Genomic DNA, 13,855 nt, shown 5'->3' with positions numbered 1-13,855 from the left:
TATTTATTTATTTGACAGAGAGAGACACAGCGAGAGAGGGAACACAAACAGGGGGAGTGGGAGAGGGAGAAGCAGGCTTCCTGGCGGAGCAGGGAGCCCGATGCGGGGCTCGATCCCAGGACCCTGGGATCATGACCTGAGCCGAAGGCAGATGCTTAACGACTGAGCCACCCAGGCGCCCCGAGATTCTTAACACAATATTTTCTCACTAGATCAGGAGTTCTTAATCTGAGGTTTCAGAGGGTCCTTCACTCCCGGAAGTTATATATAATATTTTATGTGCATGTGTACATTTTTTCTGTAAAGAGAGCTTTCATCAGATTCTCAAAAGGGTCTGTAACTTAGAAAACATTAAGAATCATTGTTCTTTACGCTAAGTGGCATGATCACTGAGTAATTATTTTCTTTTTTTTTAAGATTTTTTTTTTTTTTAATTTCTTTATTTGACAGAGAGATAGCACAGGTAGGCAGAGTGGCAGGCAGAGGGAAAGGGAGAAGCAGGCTCTCTGCTGAGCAGGGAGCCCGATGCGGGGCTCTATCCCAGGACCCTGGGATCATGACCTGAGCCGAAGGCAGCCGCTTAACCGACTGAGCCACCCAGGCGCCCCTGAATAATTATTTCTTGAATGACTTTTATGTGCCAACATTGGGTTCAAGGGGATACATTATAGGCTTTTTTTTTTTTTTAAGTATTTATTTGACAGAGAGAGACACAGCGAGAGAGGTAACAAAGCAGGGGGAGTGGGAGAGGGAGAAGCAGGCTTCCCGCCGAGCAGGGAGCCCGATGTGGGACTCGATCCCAGGACCCTGGGATCATGACCTGAGCCGAAGGCAGACGCCTAACAACTGAGCCACCTAGGTGCCCCACATTATAGTCTTCTTGAGAGCAAAGACTTTGATAGTTTCATTCAGTACTTTGTTCCTAGCATGTAGGACAGTGCCTGGTAAATACTCAGCACTTTAGAAGTAAATTTTTATTGAGTGAATGATGGGCAAAATTTCTAAAGTTTATAGTACAGTAGCTCCCGTGTAGCCTAGATCAGGCTGAATGGCTATAGGGCAGTGATTGACAAACTTAGAATATGAAGAATCCATGACAACATAAAATATTTTATTGGAACTTTTGATAGATTGGGTTTAAATTTCTAACTTACTAGTTGGATAAATCACTTTACCAATTTTCTCATCTGTAGATTGTAGAAATTACCTATTGAGCTGATGTCCCAGAAAGAAGGACCATGCATTTTGGGCATCGCAATTGTAGGGGCTCACTGAAAGCTGAAATGAAAGTTGGAAATTATGCTTCCTGTAATTGCAGTGACTCACTGTGGGGGTATGAATGGTAAACTGTTTTTGGTTCAGTGGAAATAAATTGGCATTAAGTCACTTAGTGACCCATAAAAATATAGTACGTTATTATAATGGCTTACATTATTATAATGAGACTTGCTAAGCTTTAACAGTGTTTCAGGCACTATTCTTGGAGCATTAACAAAGTTTCAGGGACTATTCCAAGTGCTTTACGGTGTTAATTCACATAGTTCTCACAACATCCCTATGAGATGGGTGCTATTATTGTCATTCCCATTTTATAGATGAAAAAACTGAGGCACTGAAAAGTTAACCTAATTTGTCTGGGTTTACACAGCTAGTCAGTAGTGGATGGAGATTGTAAAGAATTTAAGTTTTCAAGCAATTGGTTGTTATCATATGGACTGAAATAACTTTTGTAGTTATTAAAAATACTAAAAATTATCAATTATAATGTAAATACTAGAATTAATTTTAAATAAAGGAAAGTTTCACCAATCACATGACTCAAACGCAAGAACTGTTTTTATTTTTTTATTTTTTAAAGATTTTATTTATTTATTTGACAGAGACAGAGACAGCAAGAACAGGAACACAAGCAGGGGGAGTGGGAGAGGGAGAAGCAGGCTTCCCGCCGAGCCGGGAGCCCGATGTGGGACTCGATCCCAGGACCCCAGGATCATGACCTGAGCCGAAGGCAGTTGCTTAACCAACTGAGCCACCCAGGCGCCCAAGAACTGTTTTTATTTTTGAATTCACCTTCCAGTCTTTGTCTGCATGCAGTGCAGTTTTTGAAAAGAGGATGATGGCCAAAAAAAAGAAAAAAAAAAAAAAAAAAAGAGGATGACAACAGTTTCAATTGTTATTCCTCTTTTAATTTTTGGATTTTGCACATAGTAAGATTCAGACTGTTTCGGAGCTAAGAGTAATAAGAGTAATTGAACGTCAGCTGTGTAAGGAGGAGGTTCTGAGGTTGCAATGTGAGGCGACAGATCCAGTGCCCTTCACGTTTTGAGACTTCTCTCTACAAAAGAATTCTTTCTCTAATCTCTGCAGACCTTGTGTGCACTCATTCGAGGAGTCCATCAAAAGAATAAATCTACCTCTGGGTTTGACATTATCAACATGCTGATGGGCTTTGACAAGGCAGAGCTGTGCATGAAGGTGAGGTGTCAGTTGCAGGTGTGACTGTGGATGGCTGCTTCTGACAGCTGTTCATGGGTACCATCTGCAGACAGTTAAGGTACTAGAAGATGTGCATGCAGGTAGATATAAATGGTTGAATTTGGTCTTGAATTTGAATATTTTTGTTTTACAAATGTGGTTTGTCTGAATAAAGGAAAAGTTGAAATTCAAATTTGAATTGAAGTATCCTTCCCCTGAGCAGCAGTTTATTTTTTGATTTATATCATGTGCTCATACATTCTTAAAAACACTTATGAACTCAAATAAAATATAACAAGGGAAATATAATATACAAGGGTAACTTTGGTTCTAAACTTAAGTTTTCTTATTTAACACAATGACTATCAGAATTTTTATTTCTATTGTTTGACTTTTTTTTTTTTTAAGATTTTATTTATTTGTCAGAGAGAGAGCATGAGCAGGGGAAGCAGCAGTCAGAGGGAGAAGCAGGCTCCCCGCTGAGCAGGGAGCCCGATGCGGGACTCGATCCCAGGATCCTGGGATCATGACCTGAGCTGAAGGCAGACGCTTAACTGACTGAGCCACCCAGGTGCCCTGTTGGACACTTTTTAAAAATAACAGCTTTATTGATAGATAATTCACATATACAATTCACCCTTTTAAAAAGTAAAATAATTCAGTGGTTTTTTCTTTTTTTTTTTTTTTTTTTTGAGATTTTATTTTAAAGTAATGTCTATACCCACTGTGGGGCTCGAACTCAAAATCCAGAGATCGAGAGTCCTGTGCTCCACTGACTGAGCTAGCCAGGTGCCCCTCATTCAGTGGTTTTTAGTATATCCATAGAGTTGTACAACCATCACCACTGTTAATTTTGGAACGTTCTTATCACTCCAAAAAGAAAACATGTACCCATTAGCAGTCATTCTCCATTCCCCCTTCTCTCCAGGCCCTGGCAACCATTAATCCACTTTGTGTCTCTCTTGATTTACCTATTCTGGACATCTCATAGAAATGGAATTATGTGTGGTCTTCTGTGTCTGGCTTCTTGCACTTAGCATAATGTTTTCAAGGTTCATCCATGTTGTAGCATATATCAGTACTTCGTTCCTTTTTTTGGCTGATTAATATTTCATTGTATGAATGTACTGCATCATTTTATTCATCAGTTGATATGTGGGATATTTCAACATTTTGGCTATTATGAATAAGGCTGCTGTGAACATTCATGAACAAGTTTTTGTGTGGATGTAGGTTTTCAGTTCTCTTGGGGATATACCTAGGAGGAGAATTGCTGGGTCATATGGTAACTCTATATTTAACATTTCAAGGAACTTCCAAACTGTTTTCCAAAGTTGCTATTCCATTTTGCTTTTCCATCAGCAATGTATAAGGGTTCTAATTTTTCCACATCCTTGTCAACAGTTGTTTTTTGTCTGTCTTTTATATATATATTTTTAGAGAAATGTCTTTTCAAATCCTTTACCCATTTCTAGATTGAGTTATTTGTCTTTTTATTGTTGCGTTATAAGAGTTCTTTATGTATTTTGGATGTAAGTCCCTTATCAGCTATCTGATTTATAGTGTTTGACACTATCTTGAATGAAGGTTGTTTATAATATAAACTTTGAAGAATTAGTCTTCTGTCACTCACTAAATTTAAAATAATATATTTGACAAAGAATTCTTATAGTGATTAAGTTATTTTAAAAAAAAGTTATGAATATACAATTATAAATACATGAAGACTTAGTACCTGGAGTTTTTAATTCTCTCCTATACAGCTCATATATATATATATGTGTGTGTGTATATATATGTATGTGTGTATATATATGTATATACATGTGTGTGTGTATATATATATATATATGGTGGTAAAATCCCAGATCTCTCTCATTCTCATAGTTTTCATTGTTGCCTATATGCTCCTGGTTACTAAATCTCTATTTTTTGCCTTAACGTCCTGTCATGAGACTCAGAGTAGTATACTTTATAAGCAGTTGCTGAATATACACACTCACACATCCCTGAAGTACCTCTTGCTTGACATCTACAAAATGTTTTCCCTTCATCTGTTTTTTTTTCTTTTTTTTTTTTCATTCATTCCACATCAGAATGGGCTCACCTGTCGTCTCAGTCACCCAAGCCAAAAACTTGGGAGTCATTCTTGACTCTTCCCCTCATCTTTCATATCCAGATGATCACCAAGATCAGCTAATTTTGCCTCAGTTCATATTTCTCATACCTTTCTTCCCTTTCTTTCCCCTACTGCCAATGTTCCCGTTATCTCTTGCTTGAACTATTGCAGTGATGCCTTCATTCTTTCGACAAACATCGGTTGGCTCTGATGTGCCAGGCACTGGGGATACAGAGGCAAATAAGACATGGCAACTTCCTCAGAAAATTGATAGATTAGTCCTCATTTGTCTCCTTCCCTCCAGGCTTACCATCTTTAAATCTGTCATCCACACTGATACCACAGTGATGTATCTTACACTCAAATCTTTCTTGCTTAAAATCCTTCATTAGTTTCCCATCACTAACAGGATAAAGACCAAACTCCCTAGCTAGCCTTATACAGCTTTCATGATCTGCTCCCTATTTATTTCTCCAGTCTCCACTCTCACCACTGTGCCTTGCTCTGTACTTCCATAATAATAAACTACTTGTATTCCAACTCCACACCCAGGGCCATTTCATTCCTCATGTGTCTTTGATCATGATATTGCCTGTCTAGAATTCTTTTCCTCTTCAAGTTTTAATTAATTCCTACTGATTTTTCAAAATATAACCCACCCCTGAAGAATCCTGGAATAGGTGACTTCTGAGCGAATTCCCCTTCTCCAAGTATATTTCTGTCATAGTAATCATTAAATTAAAACTGTTTGCTTAATAAGACTGATGAATCACTGACCTCTACCTCTGAAACTAACAATACATTATATGTTAATTAATTGAATTTAAATAAAAATTTTTTTTTTTTTTTATAGATTTTATTTATTTATTTGAGACAGAGAGAATGAGAGACAGAGAGCATGAGAGGGAGGAGGGTCAGAGGGAGAAGCAGACTCCCTGCCGAGCAGGGAGCCCGACGCGGGACTCGATCCCGGGACTCCAGGATCATGACCCGAGCCGAAGGCAGTCGCTCAACCAACTGAGCCACCCAGGCGCCCCTAAATAAAAAATTTTTAAAAGAAAAAAAACCATTTGCTTTTGCTTATTTTTCTCTTCCAATAGACTGTAAATGCCTTGGGAGCCAGGGTCATTATCTTATTTTTTTTCTTGAATTCTTTGAAAGCACAATATTTAGCATATAGTAGGCCCTCCCTATGTATTTGTTGAAGTAGCTTATTTTGAACCTTCACTTGAGCTTCCAGCATGCCTTCTTCATTCACTCTCCTCCTTCATTTAATGTAAAATATTTCTTTTCTTGTTCCTTCAGCTGTAGTGGGTGAGGGTTTCATCTTTTGATTACATTGGGTCTGACAGCTGATTGTTAGTACAAGTGATATACTCCAATCCCATTGCCTAGTAGAATCAGCCAGAGTGGACAGAGCTAGCTTTGTGGGATAGTGTATGTGGCTGGTGATAGCCAGTAGTGTTATTATGTCTTTGTTTGTTCAGTGTGCCTGCATCAAATGATATACTTTATCTATAGTTAGTTAACCATTATTAATCTTTAACCACTTATTTTTCTTAATTAATTTTATCTAATTAGTTTATTATTGTTTTTAATTTATTATTTAACCACTCTTATTAGCCTTTTAACAATTTACTTCATTCTAATCTAAAGGTTTATATAAGGATGACAGGCTGCAAACACTTACTTGGTAAAGTAGTAAAATCTTTATTGTTCTGTGCAGTTGTTCTAAAGCATTTTCCCCCAGATAGCTACACTTTGAGGTCTTCCTTTTCTTTGTCTAATCTTGCAAGGCCTAGGCCTAAGGGAATGATACGGTTGCTTCCTTGTATCTTATACACATGACCCTGTGTAACATAACCCAGAGTTGGGACAAAGACACAGTATAGATGTTATTTGATATGTTTTAATACTTAACGGATCTCTTTCTCAGAACTTGATGGAGAGTTTGGATTCGTTGCTTTGTGCAGAAGGTTCTGAAAGTCTGAAGAGTTTATGTCTGAAACTTCTCCTTTGCTTAGTGACTGTAAGTGACCCATCTATATGTTTCTCTATCAAGGGTGTTATCGACAGCAGGGGCAAGCTTATTTGAGTATTTGAGCCTAAAGTTAGAAAGGAAAAGCGAAAAAAAAAAAAAAAATCTCTGCTCAGGCATCATATCACTCCACTGCATGTGAATGTGTAGAAGGAAGTGAGGTGAACGTGTAGAAGGAAGTGAGGTGAATGGGCTTTCACTTCCTGGAAGCTGCTCTTTGGAGCACCTGCGGGCATTTTTAGCCTGCTGAGTACGTGATATTTATCACTTTAGAGGTACCACTCCTAGAGATTTATTGTCTTCTGGATTGTCAGATTTGCCCTTCTTAGCAGGTCTTATTTGGAAACAGTTTTTGTGATTCTGTTTCTCTTTTTTCTGATTTTGATAAAACGGAGCTGGCCTATGTCTTCTAGTGAGAGGAGAGGAGGGTGTTGTTCATTTACTTCAGGCAGTTGTCTTTCCCCGCCATCACTCAAAGACTTCTGGATCATAAACTTCTTTGTTTGAGAATCTGTTAAGTAAATGCTTACGTGAGGGTGTGAGAGAAACAATGAGAAGTTCAGAGTTTGGGAAGTTTTAATTTGCTAATTTCTTACCCTTCTAGTGTCTGCCCACTCAGGCTCTGGTAGCTTCAGGGAGCTTATTGAAGGTCTACTAAGTATCTAGTAGAATGTTTTAACATTTCTGATTCTCTTAGATGGTAGGGGAGGAGATATACTTGAGACACCAGAGTGCCTCAGTATAGACTTTAAAAAGCCTTTTATTTCATTCAGGTGACAGACAACATTAGCCAGAACACTATCCTAGAGTATGTAATGATCAACAGCATATTTGAAGCAATTTTACAGGTAGGTCAATTCCCCTGTCACATCTTTCTCTTTTGGGTAAACCACCTCCTCAAATCTTCTCTGTCTGCGTTCCTAGGAACTAGGAGTTGGCACTCATTCACTTCTTGTTCTTGTTACAGATACTCTCTCACCCCCCAAGTCGCAGGGAGCATGGGTATGATGCTGTTGTCCTCTTGGCTTTGTTGGTGAACTATAGAAAATATGAGGTAAGTGGGCTCCTAAATGGACAGTTAATAATCTTTCTATAATCTTCCTAAATGTGGCCACTCCTAGGGGACTTTGTTACTTTGTTTAATGTAGAAGACATGTTCCTGGTAAATGGTATAGCCATTTAAAGGAATCCTGTGGTGCGACTTCTAATAAAGTGAGTATCCCTTAATGTAGTGGTTCCCAAACCTAGCTTATTAGAATGACCTAGAACTTTTCAAAAAGAAGAAATTTCTGGGCTTTCCTCTGAACACACTGAATCTGAATCTCTTGGAGGTGGGAACTGGGAGTCTGTTTTTGTTTTTTTCCTTTTGATTCCCCTGTTGAGTATGATGATTAGCCAGGATTGGGAACCAGTGACCTAATGCATCTGTTTTGAAAGATTGGACTTTTGTATATTGGATTTCCATAACGTGGTCCACTTGTGTAAGTACCACTGTTGGTCTGGGAGCTCTTTCTGATTTAAATGGAAAATTGAAGGCAGAGCCTTATCCATGTCAGTTCTGGAGTTCTCTTTGTTCCTGAATTAATCAGGGACAGATTTATAGGTTTTTGAGATGAAGAGCAGAACTCAGAGATTTATACTTGGTTTCATGCCTCTACTTGATTCTTCTCAAAAGGGAGAATACACAGAAAAGGAAGGAGGGCCCTCAGGGAAGACCAGGGGCCTCACTGGAGATGGCTTTGGGGGAATAGGGAGCATTTGGCACTGAGTCCTGGACACTAGGAGTACTTTACTGAACCCAGAAGTCAGGAGCTGCATTGAGGCAACCTGACTTTCTTCACTTAGCAAGTAGCAGTGCTATGAGAGATGGGCCAGCTGGAGGGAGGCTTTTCATTTCTGATCTTCTGGATCTTTACTTAGAGATTTCTTTCTTTTTTTTTTTTTTAATGATTTTTATTTATTTATTTGACAGAGAGACAGCGAGAGAGGGAACACAAGCAAGGGGAGTGGGAGAGGGAGAAGCAGGCTTCCCGTGGAGCAGGGAGCCTGATGTGGGACTTGATCCCAGGACCCTGAGATCATGACCTGAGCCGAAGGCAGACACTTGAGGACTGAGCCACCCAGGCGCCTGGAGATTTTTTTCTTTTTTAAAGATTTTTTTTATATTTAAGTAATCGCTACACCCAATGTGGGGCTCAAACTCACAACCCCGAGATCAGGAGTCGCATGCTGCACTGACTGAGGCAGCCAGGCACCCCCACTTAGTGATTTTTGAGATGGTTCCTAGTCAGGTTGAGAGTGATAGGTAACACAAAACCTGGAGCCTATTCTTATAAGGAGAATATGGAAGAAGGGGAGGCTGTGAGAAATATTCAAAGGGGGACTGGAATATGTGGAGCAATGTTAATATGTTATAATTCCCAGGAGCTGATTGCTTTCATTGTCTTGGAGGAACTGACAGATGGTGTGTAGAGCTACTAATAAATATGTAGTTTATCACCAACACCTGTTTTTGTTTTTTTTTTTTAAGATTTTATTTATTTATTTGACAGACAGTGAGAAAGGGAACACAAGCAGAGGGGGAGTGTGAGAGGGAGAAGCAGGCTTCCCTCTGAGCAGGGAGCCCGATGCGGGGCTCGATCCCAGGACTCTGGGATCACGACCTGAGCCGAAGGCAGATGCTTAACGACAGAGCCACCCAGCTGCCCCACCAACACCTGTTTTACTGGTGATCTGGAGGGGTTGGCATGGTAGCCATTTTGATCTCTGTCATGTGTAATAGCCTCTGAGGTCTTATTACAACAGTAAGAAAAATAGCTGAGGAAAAATGCTGAAGATAGTTAATGAAAGTTGAGTTATATGTGATAGGAAAGCACCATCATTAGTAATGAATGTTTTCAGAACATTCTCCTGGTTGCAGGCCACTCTGAGGCAATGGCTTGGTTTCTCTAAGTGTGAATTGAGCCCAGCCCAGTAGGGCTCTCTGAAATGTCAGCCTGAAAAATTGGACATGGCCAAGGAACTAGAGAAAATCATATTTCTGGAGCGAGGTACGCATCTCTAGTCTGTCAGAAGCCACAGAAGAATTAATATAGTAGGCAAGGGCAAGCTGGCGGGCATAATTTATCTGGGCTTTGCAGCTTTTGATATAAGTCACTCACCAGAAACCATTAAGGAAGCCTAGTGACCATGGAGCAGGAAGGTTTTTGACAGGAACATGAGGAATTCCAGATGAACATAGTAAAACCAAAAGCTGGTGAAGTTTTATGCAAACCGGTATGAGAGGGTGTGTGCTGGGCAGAACAGCATTCTAGCTCCCACCACAATCTGTCCCATGACAGATGGGGAAAGTTGTAACCTTTCTAGTAACGTGCAGAGGGCGCCAGAGAGGCTGGGCGCCCACCTAATTCACAGGGAAGGCAAGTTGGACTTAAGGAATGGAAGTGATGGAAAAGATGTCATGTAGTAAATGTAAATAGTTCTTCTTCACCTCAAATAATGCATTCCATTTTCATTATTTTCTCAAGAGATAGAGGAGGCAAAAAAAAAGGGGGGGGCGATGAAAAAGAATAAGTATGGTTTAGATCAGATAAAGGCAGAGCCCTGTTAGAGTGATCCTGTGTAGGCTCACTGAGTTTGTAATTCTGTCTTGTGGGTGAAAAGTAGATTGATTTCAGTTTAAAAATGTGACTGACCAACAACAGGTATATAGTGTTAAAGGGAACTCAGTGTCTGGTAGAACAGAAATTTTCACAGCATTAAGATCCTGGCCTTCTAGGTGGGCCCAGTCTCCTATGATGAGGTGACTTGGCCCCCAACTGCTGTCCTGAACATGATGTTTCCCAGAAATTACAAAATTGTTTATTGTCCAATTGCAGATTGGTCTTTTTCTTTTTCTTTTTCTAAAGAGCTTTCTTCAAATGTAATAAAAATGTTAAAGTAGAAGATATATAGGTACCAATCATTGAGTCCTTACCATCTGTCAGGTACTATGCTAAGGTTTTTACATGTCTAACTTCATTTAAGTCTCATAGCAACCCCGACAAAGAAAATACCCCATTTTACAGATGAGGAAGTTGAGCTTATTAATAAATGTGCCTGTCTTGTCACAATTAGTAAGTAGAGGAGCTAGAACTCAAACCCTTGCTTTTAGGCACCTTACCTTTTCCTAAATTGCTAACGCATAGGTTGTTCTTGTTAATCAGATGATCCTTATTATTACCTAAAACAGTGGAGTTTTGGGAAGGTGAGTGATCAGGACTTTAAAAAATTATGCTTAGAAACATTGGCCTGCTCCTTCTAGTGTTCTCTTCATCATGGCATTTCTAGGTCGGCCTACTGCTGATTTTCTTTTCTGAGGATCCACTTGCATTCAATCTTGTATGACGTCTGTGGCATCAGCAGGATTTGACTGCTGGTTATAGGAAGCAGTGTGGAGAGCCTTCCTCTGTCAGATCAGTTGACAAGCAGAGTGGGTTTTACCTCCTTAGGTTGTGTTGTAGAAAACCTTGTAAACATTTGGGCTGTTAAGAAAGCAAAGCTGTCTCTTTCTCTATTCCCAGTTGACATTCAAAAGATACCCTCAGAAACTTGATTAAATAAGGTCTTATGTCAGGGGTTTCCAAGTCTCTCAGTAATGAGTTTTCTTGGTTGCTGTAAAAACTACCAATATTGTTCCTTGCTTCCCTTGGGTTAGAATTTATGCCTGATCTAGATGAGGTCTTTCCTTACATCCCATGCGTGGGGTCACTCCCAAGGTGAGTAGGTCATTGGTTCTCATCCCACTGGTAGGAGATGGACCAACTGCTTAACGAATTTAAATATATGTCCATTTCCATATGCTGCCCAGCTGAGATTGGGTCTGGAAAAACTCAAGAAATCTTCCAGTGCTATAAGTGATGGGACAATCATTAAATCCCAGTGTTCTGACCAGATTGTAGTTTGGGTAATTACATCCTTTTTTTCAGTTCCCCTGCAGTGTTATTTGGGTATTAGATCCATAAATGGCCTCTCTGGCTGTTAAGCAGCTGCCACTTTCCACCCCCAAGGTGGCTTTGTTTTACGGGTGGGTGAATCAGTCCTTGCATATAGTTCTTGGAATGGTTAGGGAGCCTTTGGGATGAGACTGTAGTTAGCAACTTATAAATTTGTGCCTTATGGCAAAGAAGCTTTTATGTTCCTCCCAAGACTGCTGTCCCTATGGACTCAGATTATTGGCAGGATAGGACAAAGTGAGTTTTGTGGAGTGTTCACTTCTTAGAAATAAATAAGATGGAAAGATGGGAGAAGTAGCAGACACAGGCCTGGGCTGATCCAGCCTAGAGGAAAATGCAAGTAGAACAGAACTGGTGTGTGTGTGTGTGTGTTTGGTGATTGCCTATGCACACTGAGAGATTTGCTGGAAATGGGGGAGTTAGCTGGCAGGGTGGGTTGGATCTGGGTATTAGGAGCATCACCACAGAGAAAGCATTTTTGTTAACGCTTTGTTAAATAGCTAATGGGTTCTTAACTAAGTCACACTCATCTTGAGTCTCTTCTTTAACAGTCTGTGAATCCTTATATTGTGAAGTTGTCTATTGTGGATGATGAGGCTACGCTCAATGTGAGTATATGGATCCTTGGGTATTGTTTTAATTACTTGCTTTTGGTGGCCTTACTTTCAGTGGATATTTAGAACAGAGAGTAGAGAGCTGTTGTGTTAATTTCATCTGGCTATAAAGAGGGAATCGGTATTTCATTTTAGAGCATCAGTGTGACTGTCTTATTGTATTTTATCTTCTTGTCATGGAAGGAAGGTTTGAGGGGACATTTGTTGGCTAATCATCATGAAATGGTTATATTTCATGTTATAGTGTGCTGAGGTTGATGATTCTACAGAGTCAATAAGTTACATTCCCAAGAATAAGAAGGCTTAGATGATATATCAAATCAGCATGATGTACACTTAAAATATCTTACAATTTTGTATGTCAGTTATACCTCAATAAAGTTGAAATTAAAAAAAACCAAAAACAAAACAACAAAGCAAGGCTTGTATGACTAACCGGTGGGAGATCCCTTCTTATAGAACTAGCCAGATGGCATTTACAGCCTGACTTGGTGAAGCTGGAAGATGGAAGATGATCTATATACCTGCTACATATGTCCTTGAAAGTTTGGGAAATAATATCTGATCTCTGACTAAGGGAGGAAGAAGATGGCCAGGTATCTGGCATCTTGCCCTCTTCATTTTTCTAATTTCACTTATGAAAAAAAAAGCATACATGATTCATCCTCGTGGCCTGAATTGATCTTTGTGTCATGCTTAGCAGGTTCTAAAGGGGAAGTTGATAAGTCACTTTCACATTTATTGGATGCTTCTTCCTGTTATCCTCCTGTTTTCCTGTGGCCTGAAGGAGTGGTTTGTCTCTATGCCTTCATTTAGTATGAGACTCATTGTCACTCTTATTGTGACTGTTTTAGAGACATATGAGAGCTTTTTGTTTGAAGATTCTAACTTAGTCTTCTCTTTTGAGGTAAAAATGATCCCAGTGAAATTGTCAGTGATCTGGGCTGGTCCGTTTCACCCCTCCCCAACTTTGTTACTCTATTAAGTGACATTAAGATAGATCAGGAAAATCTGGACCGTAGGGCTGTAATTAGTGTTTTTCCTGGCCTGGCATTGCCACCAGCCCCTTATTTCATCTGTGCTGTCTTTTTTCTTTCTAGGGAATGGGGCTTGTGATTGCTCAGGCTTTATCTGAGTACAACAGGTAAGTCCACTGTTCCAGAAGGGTCTCATTTTCATTTGAATTGGTTGAGTAGAAAACAGATTTGCTCCAGTGCTTGGATGAACTTCCCTTACCTATCCTAAAAAGGTATTCTTAGGTTTAGCTTCTGGCAGATGTATTTGCTCCAGCTCAGCTTGATGGTCTTAGCAGGGGTTGTGTCTAAGACCAAGGGGAAAGTAGCCACCAGCTTAGTGTCCATCTTTTCTTTAAGCAATTAGGCACATTCTTTTGCAACCTTTGGTATTTTATTGCAGAACATTTTAACTAGTTTTCCAGCCACAAGCAGGCTCTTCCATTTAGCCCCATGTATCCTACAAACACAATTTTCTCTGTAAAAAAAAGTTGCGAAGCACCACATTTTGTACACTTAAAAATAAATAAAAAGAAAAAACATACTGAATTAGCTCTAGTTTGATGGATGCTTCTTTTTCATCAGGAATCGACTGCCACTTC

General features: G+C 39.7%; 1 protein-coding gene across 1 annotated transcript in view; it reads left to right on the top strand.

The window, feature by feature from the left end:
• ARMH3 (armadillo like helical domain containing 3) overlaps positions 1-13,855 on the top strand; it is a 178,314-nt gene that overhangs the window by 18,453 nt on the left and 146,006 nt on the right. Inside the window, exons 5-10 of the mRNA XM_021700255.1 lie at positions 2,368-2,475; positions 6,531-6,623; positions 7,406-7,480; positions 7,600-7,686; positions 12,178-12,234; positions 13,341-13,384. Coding sequence (XP_021555930.1) covers positions 2,368-2,475; positions 6,531-6,623; positions 7,406-7,480; positions 7,600-7,686; positions 12,178-12,234; positions 13,341-13,384 — 464 coding nt within the window. The remainder of the gene's footprint in view (positions 1-2,367; positions 2,476-6,530; positions 6,624-7,405; positions 7,481-7,599; positions 7,687-12,177; positions 12,235-13,340; positions 13,385-13,855) is intronic.

This window comes from Neomonachus schauinslandi, chromosome 6 (assembly GCF_002201575.2).
Source record: "Neomonachus schauinslandi chromosome 6, ASM220157v2, whole genome shotgun sequence".
In the NCBI taxonomy this organism is placed as follows: Eukaryota; Metazoa; Chordata; class Mammalia; order Carnivora; family Phocidae; genus Neomonachus; species Neomonachus schauinslandi.
Note: the sequence above shows the minus strand (reverse complement) of the source record. Positions and strands in the feature narration are given on the sequence as shown.